This window comes from Calypte anna, chromosome 11 (genome assembly GCF_003957555.1).
Source record: "Calypte anna isolate BGI_N300 chromosome 11, bCalAnn1_v1.p, whole genome shotgun sequence".
NCBI lineage: Eukaryota > Metazoa > Chordata > Aves > Apodiformes > Trochilidae > Calypte > Calypte anna.
This window is the reverse complement of record NC_044257.1, coordinates 1,866,864-1,883,278: the sequence shown is the minus strand read 5'-3', so window position 1 is coordinate 1,883,278 and position 16,415 is coordinate 1,866,864. Positions and strand designations below refer to the sequence as shown.

Below are 16,415 nucleotides of genomic sequence, written 5' to 3'. Positions count from 1 at the left end.
AGCCAGCCATGCTGTGAGCCTTCTCCCCCCTCACCTCAGCCTTAGAAAAAGGGGGGAGGGAGATCCCCTCTGTTTCCCTCCAGCATCGCTGCTCCTCCTCCTCCTCCCTGTGGGAACACCGGGGCTGGCAGGGAGCCGGGGACAAGGAACGATCTGGGTGTGTTTGTAAGGAGATGGGAATGGGGAAACTGCGGACGGGAGAGAGGGAGAGGGAGGAAGTGAAAGAGGGAGAAGAGGGTGGAAGGGAAGCAGGGAGGGAGGAAAGGAGGGAGGGAAGGAGGAAAAGAGGAAAGGAGGAAGGGAGAAAGGGAGAGAGGGAGGGAGGGAGGGAAAAAGGATGGAAGGAAAGCAGGGAGGGACGGGGGGAGGGAAGGAGGGAAGGAGAGAGAGAGGAAGAGACGGTGGAAGGGAAACAGGGAGGAAGGAAGTGAGGGAGGAAGAGAGGAAGGGAGGGACAAGCCGTGTCCTGTCCAACCCAAGGCGGGGAGGCGGTGCCGGGGGCGGTTCGGCCGTGATGGGCGCGCTGAGGGCTCGGACAGTTCTGCTGAGCGGCTCCAACCGCGGTATCGGCCTGGGGCTGGTCAAGCAGCTGCTGGCGGCCCCCAAACCCCCCCTCTGGATCTTCGCCTCTTGTCGGGACCCCGAGGGACCCCGGGCGCAGGTCAGCGCGGAGCAGGGGGATGGTTTTAGTTCCTGCTTGGGTTTGTTTCTGCCCCCCCCCGCGTTGCAGTCGCCCCCCAGGAGCTGGGGTTGAGCTTTACAGACGGGTGTGCAGTGAGAGGACATGGAGTCAAACTTGGAGGGGAGATTGAGGTTGGACATGAGGAAGAAATTCTTCCCTGTGAGGGTGCTGAGCCCCTGGCCCAGGCTGCCCATGGAAGCTGTGGCTGCCCCATCCCTGGCAGTGTCCAAGTCCAGGTTGGATGGGGCTTGGAGCAACCTGGGCTGGTGGGAGGTGTCCCTGCCCATGCAGGGGGTTGGGACTGGATGAGCTTTAAGGTCCCTCCCAACCCAAACCAGTCTGGGATTTTGTTACCATTGTGGCAGGGGGGGACCTTGTGCCCTGCCTAGTATGTACCTCCTGGGTGCAGTGGGTGGAGAAGAGGCCATGTCACAATGGAGTAACTGTGATAATTGCTAGAAATTACAACATTTCTACTCTTTAAATAAAGGTACAGCATTTGGTGCCTTTGGAACGTGACCAGTGTACCATGGCTACCTTAGATGTGGCCCTGTCAGGGGCACTCACAGAACTTGTCATGATTTCTGTCTCACAGAACTTGTCATTATCCCGCAGTCTCCCTTCAGCCCGCACTGCCGGGAGGTTTGAGGCCACCCTGGCCGTGTCCCAGTAGCAGCTGGGTGGGTGCCAGACCTTTGCCCGTGCACAGAGCCCAGCTGGGTCTCAGCAGGGTCAGGCTCAGGGGTTGGGGCTGTTTGAGGAGGTGGGAACTGCAGCTGGGGTCTGTGCCCAGCTCTGCCCAGTGGGACGGGTCCTGGTGAAATCTGGAGCTTTGTTGGCTGCTGGCCTGAGGAGCTGAGGGTTCCTCCTTCCCTGGCTTTTCACTTTGCTGCCAGGAGGCAGAATTCCATGACTGGCTTCTGCAGCAAGTCACAGGAGCAAAGTTATCTGTCCTGCCTGGGCAGGTCCCCAGCTGAGGAATACCTGGAAGATGTTTCCCTCAGGGGGGACCATCCCTGCTGCCCCGGGATCACGCTTGGCATCACCTCTCCCTGGCACTGGTTGTTTCCGTGTCTCTCTTTCTAGGAGCTGAGAGATCTGGCATCCAAACACCCAAATCTGGTTCTTCTGAAGCTGGGTAGGTGAACTCTGCTGCCAAGCTGGTAAATTTGTGGCTGCTGGCCACACTTGCCCCATTTCTCCTTCCTTCCCTCCCTCCCTCCTGGGCTCCAGTTCTTCAGAGCTGCTCCAAGTCGTGCTGCCAACACCCCAGCTTCTCCAGATGTGTCTCAGCCTCAGGACCAAGTCCCCTGGAGCCACCTTGCGCAGTGTCCACATAACCTGAAGGTTCTTGAGGCCTGTTCTGGGCAGGCTTCAGCTCTTCGAGCCAAGTGGTCGTGTCCTTGCTGTGCCATGCCATGGAATTGCCTTGATCCCACATGAGACCAGGAGGACTCCTCTGGGCAAGCAGCTCCCGTGGGAATGCTCTGCAGTCGGGACAGAGCCTGGGCAAGATCTGTAGGACTTTGCAGAGCCATCCTGCAGGAGGTCCCAGCACTGTCTCTGCAAGGACCATCCCATCCCCTGGGTTTCCCGGAGCTTCCTTAGGGATGGACTTTATCCACTGTCAGGATGCGGTGACTGCTGGTGCCTGGCATCACATGGGAGTCCCAGCATTGTCACTTTGTCACCACAGCGATGTCCCCCGTGGCCCAGGGCACGGTGCTGCAGCTGCTGTCCCTGGCAGATTGGGATCGCGTGGGGTGCGTGGGTGCCGGGTCTCTGGGCTGGGTGCACAGCACCATCTGGTGCCCGCAGGTGGAAGCCCACGCAGACAGGGACACGGAACTCCCTCCTCCAGCATCTTCACCTCCCTCTTCCCTCCAGGCACCCCTGGGTGGACACCCGTGGCTCTCAGCCCCTCTTCTCTTCCCCTGCAGATGTTGCAAACCCCGTGTCTGTTACTGAGGCAGCGAGGATCGTGGAGAGGAAGATGAATGGCTCAGGTCTGAACCTGCTGATAAACAATGCTGCCATCTACACCCCAACAGCATCGCTGGCTGTGGTGGATGCTGAGGACATGATGAGGACCTATGAGACCAATACAGTGGGGCCAATGCTGATGGCCCAGGTATGGATGGAGCTCTGGGGATGGAGCTCACCACGGAGGGAGAATTCAGTCCAGACTGTCTGTGATCACAATGTGTCTGTGAGAGCTCAGGGGGCTTCGCCAGGTTTCCCAGGGGCTGCACTCTCAGCCCAAACCATCTACAGCCTCACGTTACTCTGCTTTTCCTCCCAGTTGTAGGCAGGATGGGTGGGAGTTGTCACAAGTGGGGCTGGCTCAAGGCGTCCTACAGAGTTCCTTCTCCCCAGGCATTCCTGCCCCTGTTGAAGAAGGCTGCCCAGGAGAGCACAGAAAAGGGCCTGAGCTGCAGCAAGGCAGCCATCATCAACATCTCCTCTGTCATGGGGTCCATTGAGAGAACTCCTGCCACTTTTCTCAAGCCTGTCATCTCCTATCGCTGCAGCAAGGTATGGAGAGGGGGACCTTCCCATGCTCAGGACTCAGAGTCAGAGCTGTCCCTTGCCAGGCTGTGAGATGGAGGCATTTCTCCATCCTCATCACCACCTGAGCTCCCTGGGCATCCTTGTGTCCCAATGCTGCCCACCTAGGGCACAATCTCTGGAAGACCTGGCCTTGCTGCTGCTCCCACGCCACGAGGCAGCAACGGGAGGAGCCCCTCCATGTGTGGAGCTTCCTTCTACCCGTGGGTGACTCTTCCTTCCTCGCCCAGGCTGCCCTCAACATGCTCACCAAGTGCCAGGCCCTCACCTATGGGAAGGTCGGGATCCTCTCCGTGGCCCTTCACCCAGGCTGGGTGAAAACTGACATGGGCACCCAGGAGGTGGGTTCCAGCTGAGTGGGTGAAGATGGGGACCCACGGGTGGGATGTAAGCCTGCGAATATGTGGTGGTGGCACCAGAGGTGGTGGCTGAGATGGCTCTCAGGAGGAGGGATCCATGCAGGAAGGAGTTGCCTCTCCTGGGAGCTGCAGGCTGCCTGAGACTTGTGTCTCTGTGCTGGGCCACTGCAGAACGTGCAGGTGCTGCCCAGGAAATAGCATAAGCAGAAATCCAGGGTGGACAGAAGGCCTGTGCATGGGGGAGAGGCTTTGGGTGACTTAGAGATATGCAGAGAACCCGAGTCTGCCAGAGCAGGGACAAGAGGAGCAGCATCATCCCACCCTGTACCCCCTTCCTCAGGGAGCTGCAGGCCTGGAAAGTGTCCCCTTGTCCTGCAGGATCCCTGCTCTGGGATGGTCCCTGCAACCTTGGGGCTTTGGGGAGGCTACATGTAACATCCCACTTGCAGTAGGGATCTTAGGGTCATCGAATCCCAGGCTGGTTTGGGTTGGAGGGTGCCTTAAAGCTCATCCAGTCCCAACCCCCTGCATGGGCAGGGACACCTCCCACCAGCCCAGGTTGCTCCAAGCCCCATCCAACCTGGACTTGGACACTGCCAGGGATGGGGCAGCCACAGCTTCCCTGGGCAGCCTGGGCCTGGATCTCATGACCTTCAAAGCAAAGAATTTCTTCCTAATATCTCACCCAAATTGCCCCTCTTTTCACTTAGAATCACTCCCCCTTGTCCTGTCTCTTCTGTGTCCCCCTGGGTTAAGCCTGGAGCTGGCTTCCCAGCCCAAGCCACATCCATCCAAGCCCTCAGTGGGCACACAGATAGCCAACTGTGCTCTCATGTGTGGCTCCATCACACCTCCCGTGGCTCCCTGCTCTCTCTGGGTGGAAGGGGAACCTTGCTGCTGATGTGCAGAAGCTGAGCAGGTGCTGGTGCATGGCTGGGAATGGTGGTGGAATCTCAGTCCTGCTCCTCACTTGTGCCTGTTGCAGGCTGACCTGACAGTGGAAACAAGTGTGCAGGGTCTGCTCTCTGTCCTGCCAATCCTCTCTGAGAAGCACAATGGGACCCTGCTCAACTGGGAAGGCAAAGCTATTCCTTGGTGACCACCCTGAGGCCCTGCGAGGGACCCTGCAGTGCCAGGTGATGCTCCAGGTGCCCTCCCTGGTCTGCAAAGGGGTGAGGGGCAGCCTGGGATCCCTGCCTTCATCTTTCTAATAAAGAAAGTTACTCAGTGCTTGTGCCTTCTCCCAGCTGCCACATCTCTCCTGGGTCTGTCTCTCACATCCCTGCTGGGTCTCTCTGCCATGGCCTGGAGCTGGGCTTTGTGCTGGACACAGTGTCCTTCCCAGCAGAGCTCAGGGCTGGGATGGGAGGGCCCTGAGCACCACAGCCCAGTTCCCCAGTCCCAGCCCAGCCCCATCTGGGGAGGGGAAACCCAGTCCCCTGGGAGAGCATAACATGGACATGGCACTCCTGACAAGCTGAGAGCTGCTGAATCTGCCCCAGGGTGCATAAATTTCCCCAGGAGGTGGTAACAAACCCAAGGCAAAGGGCTTTGGGGCGGTGCTTGGTTTTCTCAGGATGGTTCTGCCATTTCTTTGGGGCAATACAGGGAAAAGGAGCCAAGGTTCCTTTAAAATCATACCCAGTCTCAGGTGGGCAGAGCAACCCTGCGAGGCCACCACCTCTTGCTGCTCCCCTGGAGGATGGGCTGACACCTCTGGCTCTGCTCTGCCTGTCTCTGGGGTCATTCCTCTCCCTCCTCTCTTTGCCTGGCAGCACCAGCTTTGTTGAGGACCTTGAGATCGTGCAGCACACAGCACAGGAACCCTTTTCCCTTTTACTTCCCAACCAGGAGGACAAATGCTGCAGGATCCACCCCCAGGCTTCACCCCATCATGAGGACTGGGGGCACTGGGGCAGATGTGGGGCTTGGCCACATCCCTGCCCCTCTGGGGCAAGCAAGTCCTCCAGTCACAGGCACCAGAGAGTTTTCCTCCATCCCCAGCTCCAGTTCCTCCCAAGCCAGTGGCACTTCAGTGGCTGGGGGGGTGGCAAAGGGGACAGCAGGGAGCGCCTGCAGCCTGGGGGGGGACAGCCTGGCCCTGGGGACAGCATCCCAGGTTATGCTGGAGCTGAGCTGCCAGGATGGTGCCAGCCACGGTAACTTGGGGGCCAGGGATGCACTTTGAAGTGCTCCAAGACGTGTTCCTGCAGCAGCCTCAGGGCAGGGCTCCCTCCCTGCTCCCACGTTTGCCAAGAGGCGTCGGCTTTTCCTCTGCGGGTGTTCCGGGTGTTTGTGCTCCAGCAGCTGATTATCTCCCCGTTTCCTCTCCTGCCTGATGTTTCCTGCCTTGCTCGCTCCCTTTTGCACTTTGTGTGAGGTTTTATCTCCTGGCTCTGAGCTCAGGGTGTCCCCTGCCCCCCAGGATGGCAGCGTGGGGCCCAGAGCTCCCACCACAGCTCCACCTGGCCTGGGGGAGGCTGGGGCAGGGCAAGGAGGGTTTAGGGTCCATCTGTTCTTGGCAGCTGATCCATCCCTGGTCTGAAGCTGGGGGACAGGTGGCCAGTGGATCAGCTCATTGCCTTAAGGGGCTCCTGGGTCTGGGAAATGGGAACAACATCCCCTGGGAACAGGGCTGCAAAGGGTACAGGAACACGGCTGGGGACTTCAGGGACTGGGTGGAGGGGGGATTGTCACCCAGAGAGGGTCAGGCTGCTCCCACCAGCCCTCCTGGGACAAACACAGCTCTGCTCCTGGGAGCCCAGCAGCTCCCCAGGGCTGGGGATTCAATGGTGGGAAAGGTCCATGTTTTCCAGGGTCTCCCACCAGGTCCCAACAAGGGACTTGTTGCAGCAGGAGGTGGGGTCAGGCAGGTCTGGGGGGGGTCAGGACAGGATATGGGGGGGTCCTGGCAGGACTTGACAGGATGAGAGCAAACCCCACCTTGAGAGGGAGGCAACCTGCCATGGGCAGGGGCAAACAGGGCTCCCCTGAACGGCAAAGCGGGAGGAGAGTGGGAAGGGAAAAGGGCTGCTCCTGGGAGCCATCCGGGGGTGTGGAGGTGGAGCAGGAGGCAGGTCACAAAGCTCCAGCACAGGAGGAAGCCTGGGACAGCATCCAGTGGGGCTGGGACAGCCGGCTGTGCAGCTCCAGGGCAGCAGGGACAGGGAGCAGGAGCAACCAGGACTGCAGGGACCTCAACCAGGGAGTCTCCATCCAGCCAAACCAGCTCTTCCTCCAGCCCAGGTGTGTTTGTTCACTCCCCATGGTCCCAGTGAGGAACTGACCCGTGCCAGGCTGGTGCACAGATCCCTGGTGACCCTTCCTAGAGCCACCAGTGCTGTGCTGGGCTGATACTGGGCAGGCTGGGTCTCCTGGGGACCTTCAGCTCTGGGGGGTGCTCTGCTAGGGGGGTGCTGGGCTCCAGGGCTGCCATCGATGTACAGAGTCCCAGGCTGGCTGGAGGAGAAGAGCAGCTCAGGAGGAAACACATCCCAGTCCCTGGAGCCCCAGGGCCCCCCAGGAAACCAATGGGGTGGGCAGATAACACCCAGGTTTCCTCCAGCACTGCTGCCATGGCAGGGCCAGGGCTGCCTCATTGCTCTCTGGTCCTGCAGAGCTCAGTGGGGCCCTTCTCCTCCTGCTGGGTTATTGTTAGCCCAGAGGAAGAAATCCCACCAAGTCCCACCTGGGGCTTTTAACCTCCTGCTGCCTGCTCTCTCTCCCCCAAGGAGAGGGCTGGGAAGGCTCCATGAGCACCCTGGGAGGGTGGTTTGGTTTGGTGATGGGAGCTTTGCCTCCCTGGTGACCCATGGCACCCCTTGTCCCGTGGTCACCCCAAAGCTATGCTGTCCCCCACAGCCACTCTGGCAAAAGGGGGACACTGGCATCACCATCTCTCAGCGTGCAGAGAAGGTCCTGAAGGCTTCAGATGATGAGTCCTTCCTTGCTCTATCTTCCCCTTTTAGCTGGTGGATTCCTGCCTGGTGCTTCCCCTGGAAGCCCTCTTGGTTTGCTTAGGGAGCCACCATGGAGGTGGGAGTTTTCCCAGAGCTGCACAGATTTAACACCAAGACCTGATGGTTTGGAGGAAACCCATCCGGGGGAAGAAAATTGCAGCACTTCAGCAGCTGTGTTGGATGAGCCAGGGTTTAATTGAACACCAGGTTGTGTGGAGGTGCTGCCTGATCCTCTCTGGGTAAGTGGAGATCAGAAACATCTCAGAAACTTTCTCCCTTTCACCTCCTTCTTCTGTGACTTCAACTCTGCCAAATTGCACCCTGGCAGGGAGGGGACCTCAGTGTCCCCCAGCCTCTGCCTCTGCTGGGGCTGTGTCTTCCCTGGTGATAACCCCTGCAGGATGGGTTTCCTGAGCACTGGTGTCCCTGCAGGAGCTCAGCTGGGTCCCAGCCTGCCAAGGGATGCAGAGATTCTCCATGGAAAGGGATGCAGAGATTCTCCATGGAAAGGGATGCAGAGATTCTCCATGGAAGGGGATGCAGAGATTCTCCATGGAAAGGGATGCAGAGATTCTCCATGGAAGGGGATGCAGAGATTCTCCATGCTCTGCTGCAGACACAAAACCATAGCCACTGCATGCCCCCAGCACAACCCAGAGGTTCTTGGCACAGCCACACGTATGGATCTCCAAAAAAGCCCCCGTGTTCCCCCCTGAGGGGCTGTGCAAGCCAGGCTGTGACCCCAGCACAGGGGTGTGGAGGTGTGGGTGGCAGTGGGGTGCTGCCCTTCTGCCCTAGGCTGGGCTCCTGCCCCTGCCTTTGCCCCTGGAGGTGCCTGCAGGAGGGGTGACACTGCCAGACTGGGCCCTTGGCTGTGGACCCAGATGTCCCTGGAAAGGTCCTGGCAGGGCTTTGGTGTGGGTCAGCCTCTCCCTGCCTGTCCCTCGGCACCGGCTCTGCCTGAATTCCTGGCTCCTGCAGAACGAGTTCCTGGGAGGCTGCACCCAGAGCTGGCACCGGGCCGAGGTGCTGGGGTGCCAGTTGGGTGCTGTGGGGGTGTCTGGGGGCTGTGGGGGTGCCAATGGGGTTAGGATGCCCAGGGCATGCCCCAGGCTGGGCTACATCCCCTTGATCTCCAGCACCCAAGTGACATGGTGCATGGCACAGGGACTTCAGGGCTGTCCCTGGAGACCAGTGAGTGCCCATCCCATCCTCTCCAGCTACCTGGTGCTCCCAGCCCTGCTCCCCTGGGAGCATCCTGCCCCCCAACTTGGCTCTAGGGAGAGCATTGAGACCCAGCCATGGCAAGGACAAGGATCCAAGCTGATTTCCATGAGCTCTCTCCCCCCGTGTCCCTCTCCTCAGGGCCAGGGAAGTCAGGCTGGCGGGGAGCTTGGCTCCTCTTGTTTGTTATTACAGGATAAAGTTCCCCTTTAAAGCTGAGCCAGTGCTGTCAGGGCTGCATTCCATCTGGGAACATCCCTCCTTCCCAATGGCTCTGACACACTTCTGGTCATTGTGCTTGCACCCAGCCAGCCCTGGGCACAGGGAGGGGGATGCAGATGGGGGGGATCTGAAAAGGAACCTCCAGACTCCTCTTCCCACCCTGGGGAAGTTGGAAGCAAAGGCAAAAAGCCTGTGGAGAAGGAGAGCTCTCGTGGCTCTGGGATCTGTGGGCAAGAAGGAGCAGAAAGGAAAAGCTGGGAATGCTGGAAGGGCAGTGGGAGCTGAATGTGGCCAGAGCCCTCTGGGGGTGTCTGCTGTCCCCTGGGAAGAGCCAGGGATGCTGCCACCTCTGCAGCTCAGCTGGGGACCCTCCTGAGGGGACGAGGAGGAGGGGACAGGGAGGTGGCTCCCACTGGGGACACCGGTGTGTGGATGGTAGCCATTTGGCCACGCCACAAGTCCAGAGCCAGCTCAGCATCTCCAGGTGGGGGGCAGCCAGGAAGAGCAGAGGGATTCTGCTTTCAGCCCCAACTTCTGTCCCTGTTGGTTCCACATCCAGAGAACCTTCCCCTCTCCTGTCAGTTCCCATGCCAGGACACACCCCAACACCCTAAAACTGCAGACACTGGGGTTCCTCAGGAGGGTCTGGAAGAAGCTGAGGGATCTCTCAGGGCTTTCCCCCTCCCTGTGCTGAGCCATGGCTTGCTGGGGGGGTGGTGGGGAGGAAGCTGTCCCGGTGGAACTGAGCCAGGGAGAACTTCCTGGCAGCCAGCTCCAAGATCCAGGGTTGCTGCAGATGTGGGATGGGAAGCAGAGGAGTGTGCAAGCCCCTTCCAGCCATTCCCAAGCCTGGCACCCACCCACTGCCCCTCGGGATGTGGGGGATGGCACTGCTGCCCCACTGGGGTGTCAGAGCAAAGCCTGAACATTCCCAGCAGGAGAACCTGAGGCTTGGCCATGTAAACAGAGCTGGCCTTGGCACATGGGACATGTGACAGCCCCAGGAGGGACCAGCTGGAGCCATGGCCTGGGGCTGGTGGCATCCACGTGTGTGCTGGAGGCATCTGAGAGGGCAGAGCAACAGAATGGGGCAGAGCCTGCCCTGTCCCAAGGCTCAGGGGACTCTCACTTGGGTGGGAAGGATGGGGCAGGATCTGTCAGCACCTTCCCCTGCTGCTACCTCTGCCTCAGCAGAGACTTTGAGGACCCAGTTTAACCCTTGGGGCAGCTCTTTGGCTGCAACCACTTTCCTAATAATTCCCAGCAGGGATCAATCTGGACCAGCAGCTCAGAGCAGGCAGAAGATGCACAGGAGGAGGACAAACCTCCTGTGATGCCATCTCATGGTGCCAGCTCCGAGGTCTCCTTCCAGCTGCTCTCCTGCAGGGGTGGAGGGAGCTAGGAAGTGCCAGGACAGGGGTCACTGGGTCCTTTTCCCACTTTGGGACCCCGAGATCCCTGGGAAACCCCTGGGTTGTCAGACAGACTCCCCAGCAGGGGATGTCCCCTGGGTTTCAGTCTGCCTGGCTCTGGGCTCCCAGCTGGCAGAGCTGCTGGACACAGGGACAGGAAAATTATTGCAGCCACTTCCTACTCTGGTTTCATTTCCTTCACCCCGCTCCCAGCATTTTCTTTGTTGTTTTCTTTGGAGTGGAGGGGTTGTCAGCTGAAGGCCTTGCTGCAGGGAGGGTTTTCTGCTCTGGGACACCAACACCGGGTGCCTGCTGGGGACAGAGGACAAGGACCCTGCCTTGGCAGTGCCCAGGACCACCAGATTGGGGTATGAATAGGGTCCCCTTGGGGAGCACCATGCTTGACAGCGTTTGGGAACAGCCCTGCCAAAGTGGCCCATGCTCTGAGTTGCTTTTTTATAGAATCACAGACTGGTTTGGGTTGGGAGGGACCTGAAAAATCATCCAGTTCCAACCCTCTGCGTGGGCAGGGACACCTCCCACCAGCCCAGGATGCTCAAGACCCCATCCCACCCGGCCTGCAGCTTCTCTGGGCAACCTGGACAACCCTCATTAGTGAAAAATTTCCTCCTAATGCCTAATCTAAATCTCCCTCTCCCAGTTTTAAGCCATTTCCCCCTGTCCTCTCACTTACATGCCTTCCTAACAAGTCCCTCCCCAGCTTTCTGGTGCTGGATGATGTTCCAAAGTTTCCCAAAAGCCTTTTCTTCTCCAGGGTGAACAACCCAACTATCTCAGGCTGTCTGCATAAGGGAGGTGCTCTATCCCTGGAGTCCCCTTTGTGGCCATTTTTCCCTCTGGGATCCCTGATGGCACTGGGCTGGGGCTGGCTTCAGGACAAGGTTTTTATTGCTGGGCTGCTGGCTGAGCTTTGTCCTGAGCTGTGCCAGCTTCCCTGCCAGGGTGCTTGCCCATGAGCTCAGCTGTTCTGAGGGGCTGTCAGGGGGTCCCCAAGGGGCCACAGAAATCCTGGGAATCATTAATACTTTTGGAGCGATTCCTCTAGGTTGGGCCTGAGATGGTTCCTGCTCTGCTTGAGGTGGGGAGAGCTGCCTGGCTGCAGGAGGGATTGGGGATTCCTTCCACCCTCCTGGGATGGAGAGGGGGGCTAGGAGAGGGGACAGCTGGCTAGTGGCCAGGTAGTCTGGACTGGGATGGTTTCTGTTGGAAAAGACTGCTGGGATCATCAATGAGACATCAGTGATGGAGAGGGACTTTCTACAAGGGCTTGGAGTGATAGGACAAAGGGGGAGTTTTAAGCTGAAAGAGGGGAGATTTAAATAAGATGTTAGGAAGGAATCCTTTGTTCTGGGGTGGGTGCTGAGCCCCTGGCTGCCCAGAGAAGCTGTGGCTGCCCCATCCCTGCCACTGTCCAAGTCCAGGTTGGATGGGGCTTGGAGCAACCTGGGCTGGTGGGAGGTGTCCCTGCCCATGCAGGGGGTGGACTCAGTGATCATTAAGGCCCCTTCCAACCTGGAAGAATCCCAGTCTGGGATTCTGGGATTCTCTAAGTCATTAACCCAGCACTGCCACCTCCACCTCTAAACCATGTCCCTCAGCATCACAGCTCCACAACTTTTAAATCCCTGCAGTGTCTCCTGCACTGCCCTGGGCAGCCTGATCCATGGTGCCTCTGCAGCTCCCTGCCCTGCTCAGCCTTTGCTGGGGCTGAGGCTGATCCAGAACTGGTCTGGATGTTCTGGCTTTGCTGCAGAGCCCTGGCTTGGGCACCTTGTTTGCCAGCCAGAGAGTCTGGGCAAGCTGACTGACACCCAGCAGGTCTGTGGCCATTCCAAGGATGTATCCTCACCCAGGATGTCCTCACCACCCTTCTTGCACCCTGTGGGCAGGCAGAGGGCTGGGATGAGCAGCTCTGCCAGGCTGGGCTGGAGCTGTGTCCCACACTGCAGTTGCTGTGGGATGGCCCCAAGAATACTGGGGAAGAGCCCAGGAGAGCTCCAAGAGCCTGGAATAGCCCAGGAGAGCTCCAAGGACCTGCTGGCCCAGCCCTTCCCCACTTCCAGCCAGCTACCAGGCTCCAGTGACTCAGTGGGAGCCATTGCTCACCAGCACCAGCACCACCCTGGCTCTCTGAGCTTCATCCCAGGCTGTGTTCCCCAAAACTGCCCAGCTGGATGGATGAGGATGGCTGCAGGGCTCTGCTGGGCAGAGGCACCTCGGTGGCTCTCGGGGACAGGTGCCAGGCTCCTGGTGTCCCCAGCAAACATGGCTTTTCCCTGAGCAGGAGGCTCCAGCCTGCACTCCCTGCCTTGCTCCGGCACGGAGCAGGAATGCTGAGCACGCAGCAGCTCTGGAGCAGCCGTGGAGGGAGGCAGGATGGGAGCCAAGGGTTGGCCTCTTGCCCTGTGCAGGGAAGAGGGGAGAGGAAGGACGTGGCTGTGGGGCTGGCCAGCAGCCAGAGGAGCCATTTCGGCAGAGCCCGGAGCCCTGGGGGGCCCAGGGGGCTCTGGACTTTCTCTGCTCAGCTCAGCCAGGTCCTGAGGCTGTCAGGGAGAGGAGGAAGGTGGTCCTGGACCACCAGGATCCAGCGAGGTGTGATCCTGTCCTGGGTGATGCTCAGGGACTCCTTGCCTGCACTGGTACCCAGGGACTGCAGGGAAGCTGGGATCCAGGAGTGTCCCATGGAGAGGGCCCAGTGTCCATATCTACATCCACATCCATACCCATATCCACATCCACATCCATACCCATACCCATGGTTAACCCCTTCCTGACGGTGGGCAGCAGGCAGTGGGCAGGGGGTTCTGCAGGGAGCCAGGTGCCCATCCTGCCTGTGCTTTTGTTTGCCAAGCTCTGCCCTGCACTCGGGGAGCTGCTGTGAACTGGAATGGCCCACGCTGGGTGCCAGCCTCAGTCTTGGCAGCCAGAGCCTTCAGCTCCACATGCCTGGTCTGGCAGGGCAGGCAGACGTGTGCCTGAGGGCTCTGCTGGCTCCAGCCTCCCAGTGTTCCCTTCTCCCCATGTCTGCAGGGTGACACAGCTGCTCCCCAGCCCTCCAGCAGCCCAGAATGGGGTTTTACCTTACTATGCAGGGGTCAGCATGATGTAGTGCTGTGGGCCAGCCTGCCTCCTGGTCCCCCAGATCTTTACCAAGCAGATGCTCAGCCCCCAGAGCAGGCTCCCTGGAGAAGCAGCCAGTGCCCCAAGCCTGGGAGTGTTTGAGAGGCATTTAGACAAAGCCCTTAATACCATGCTTTAACTTTTGGTCACCCCTTAAATGATCAGGCTGTGGCACTGGATGATCACTGTGTTCTGAAACCAAAACCAAACTTCCCCTACCTCTTCCTCTTCACCTTCCCTTTCCCTTCCCTAACTTTCCCTTCCTTTTCCCAGTTGGTGTGGGTGATCCCAGGCAGCTCTGGTGGGCAGAAGGAGGGTAGGATGCCCCCAGAGAGGGAAGGGGTGGGGAGTACTCCCCAGTGCCCCCTTGGCCAGGCTGTGCTGGATGTGGTTGCCAAGTGGCTGCCCTGGGGCACCTCACTGGTGTGACAGCAGGTCCAGTGGGCTGGCAGAAAGCCTGCAGAGGTGGCATCTTGGTGGGCCAAAGCACTGACCCAGAGCTGGCATTGCTGGAGGGACCTGGGGATGGTGACCCAAGTGATTCCATGCTCTGAGGGCCCCTTTTGAGTGTTGCAGAAGGTAAGCTCTGCTCTATTTTTTTTTTAAGGGAGCAGGGATGTTGGCAGAGTGTCTGCATGGGGCAAGTCCCAAAAGCTTAGCTAAATCATAGAATTATGGAATGGTTTGGGTTGGAAAGGACCTTACAGATCATCTAGTTCCACCCCCCTGCCTGGGCAGGGACACCTCCCACTACACCAGCTTGATGGAGCAGCTCCACTTGCCCTTGGAATGTCCACACAACCTGCTGGGGTTTCCTGCCTTCCCCCAGATAACCTCACACACATCCCTCCCCCAGCCACTCAGCAAGACCTCGCTGCTCTCGGAGATCTTTTGAGGGTGGGCAAGGTGGTGAGGCCACCCCCAGGGTGTGGCTGGGATCCAGCTCCCAAATTGTCCCCCACAGGATGCTGGATCAGGAGATTATGTTGTGGCACGGTGGTGCTGGGCCCTCCTGGTGGGACAGGGACTGCATGGTGCTGGAACCTGGGGTGGCTGTTGGTGAATTCACTCATCCCCTCTCGTGTTGTCCCTTTTGTTTGGCCTTTCCCTGGTGGTCTGGGGACCCGCTGTCCTCCCTCTCATCCTTTCACATAACCAAGCCAGCCTGGAGTGACATCTGGGAGCTGGGATGCCCCTGGATGTTCTTGCTGAGCGTCCTTGGCAGCACTGCTCCACTCCTTGGTGCAGTCCCAGGAGGGTGACAGCAGTGCAATGATTTCCTTGTCACTGATCCTGCCCTGCTCTGCGGAGCTCCCGGGCCTGACAACACTTTAATGAGTGTTTTGCATTGCAGGGCTGGCTGGAGAGCTGCCTTGTCTCATCTTTGCATGGAGGATGTCTCACTGGGGACACAGAGGCACCTGTGCAGTTTAAAATTGGGTTGATTCTGTGTTATCTGGGACAGGAAGTAGAAAGATGGGCTTGGGGAAAGGAGAGAAGTGGGATGCATCCCCCCAGCAGGAATGGTGGCAAGGGAGGCACGACACCTTCCCCCCTTTCCACCCAGAGCTCCGGGGATGCTCAGAGCTGTCAGTGCTTAGGACTTGAACTGGCAAGGTCCAGTCCTGTCTGACTGTGATGCTCCGTGGGGATACCAGAACCACGTAACCCTGACATCCATCTGGAGGGGGTGGCAGCTGGCATTCCCACCTGGATTGGCCATCCCGTGGCTGGGGAATTGGATGCTCTCCTCTGCTCGGGAGGGACATGGGGAGGGTGGGGTGTGGGTTGATGTCTCTGCTTTGCTTTCCCACGGTAGACACGCTGAGGTCTGAGCGTGGCTCCTGCTTTCTGCAGCCGGGGTCAGGAGGAGGGGATGGGGTGATAAGGGAGCGTGGGGCACCCGGCAAGCAAAGACTTTCCTGCCACCGACTGTGCAGCCTTGGTCATGGCACTCGGCTGTCCTGAATGCTGTCCCTGTTGTGCTTGGTGTCTTCCTGGGGACAGAGGGGCTGTCGTGGCCCTTCGGGGGTGTATTTGTGGCTCCATCGAGGCTGTGGTCGTCGTGTCCCCGGGGGAAGGGTGATCCCACCCCAACTACGAGCGGGTCGCAGGCTCTCGGGGGGTTGCGGGGGGCTGGCGAACCCCCGGGGGGCTCCTAACCCCGGCGCGGTGGCGATGTCGGTGGTGATGATGATGATGATGGTGGCGGCAGCGGTCCCCCCGGGGGATGGCGGCGGGGGTAACCCTCTCCCCGGCCCTGTCGCCGCCATTGTCGCCGGCCGTGCCCGGTTTCCTGCCGGGATCACATGGCTCCGCGTTTCCATGGAGCGCGGCGGGGTGGGCGCTGCCGGGAGCCGGCCCCAGCTCCCGCTCCCCGTCCATGGGAGCGGAACAAAGGGGATGCGCCCGGACAGCCCCGCGCTCGCCCCCCGCCGCTTCGGGGACATGTGAGTGTCACCGCTCCGGGACATGCCGCCGGCACCGGGGGGTAGGGGTCGGGGGGTGTGAAGGGGGAGCGGCGTTGGTGGCTTTAGCAAGGGCTACACCCTGGGGAGCCTGAGGGGGGGGGGTGGGTGAGAGCACCGCCGGCCACCCCTAATGGCACCCGCCGTGTATCCCCGGGGAGAGTCACCCCACGGGACCCGGGGGGCTTGGGGACGCGGTAGGGGGAGAGAGGGGGACGGGGGGACACTGGGCGGGGGGCTGCTCGCCATGACCCTGCCATTCGGGGGGCTGGTTCCGCCGCACGGCCCCGCGGTTCGGGGGGATGCCCGCCTCCCCCTCCATGGCCCGGGGGTTCGGGGGCTGCTGCTCCCCCACCCTGCGGCAGGGCGGGGACCGGGGC

General features: G+C 59.9%; 2 protein-coding genes across 8 annotated transcripts in view; both read left to right on the top strand.

Annotated features, from left to right (window-relative positions):
- Nucleotides 1-481: 481 nt before the first annotated feature.
- LOC103538950 (C-factor) lies at nt 482-4,839 on the top strand. Of its 2 annotated transcripts, XM_030458000.1 has the most exons (6): nt 482-661; nt 1,769-1,820; nt 2,623-2,813; nt 3,059-3,217; nt 3,481-3,591; nt 4,595-4,839. In XM_030458000.1, the coding sequence occupies exons 1-6, from the start codon at nt 515-517 to the stop codon at nt 4,706-4,708; spliced, it is 774 nt and encodes a 257-aa protein (XP_030313860.1). In that variant the 5' UTR covers nt 482-514; the 3' UTR covers nt 4,709-4,839. The 2 variants fall into 2 exon arrangements, with proteins under 2 accessions (XP_030313860.1, XP_030313861.1); XM_030458001.1 differs by lacking the exon at nt 3,481-3,591.
- A 2,738-nt stretch (nt 4,840-7,577) lies between these two features.
- RIPOR1 (RHO family interacting cell polarization regulator 1) overlaps nt 7,578-16,415 on the top strand; it is a 30,258-nt gene continuing 21,420 nt past the window's right edge. For 5 of the 6 annotated variants that reach the window (XM_030457927.1, XM_030457928.1, XM_030457931.1 and 2 more), the window contains exon 1: nt 15,916-16,017. In XM_030457927.1, coding sequence (XP_030313787.1) covers nt 15,951-16,017 — 67 coding nt within the window. In that variant the 5' untranslated portion in view covers nt 15,916-15,950. Of the gene's footprint in view, nt 7,808-15,915; nt 16,018-16,415 lie in introns of those variants that run through there. The other variant, XM_030457933.1, reaches the window with a different exon arrangement.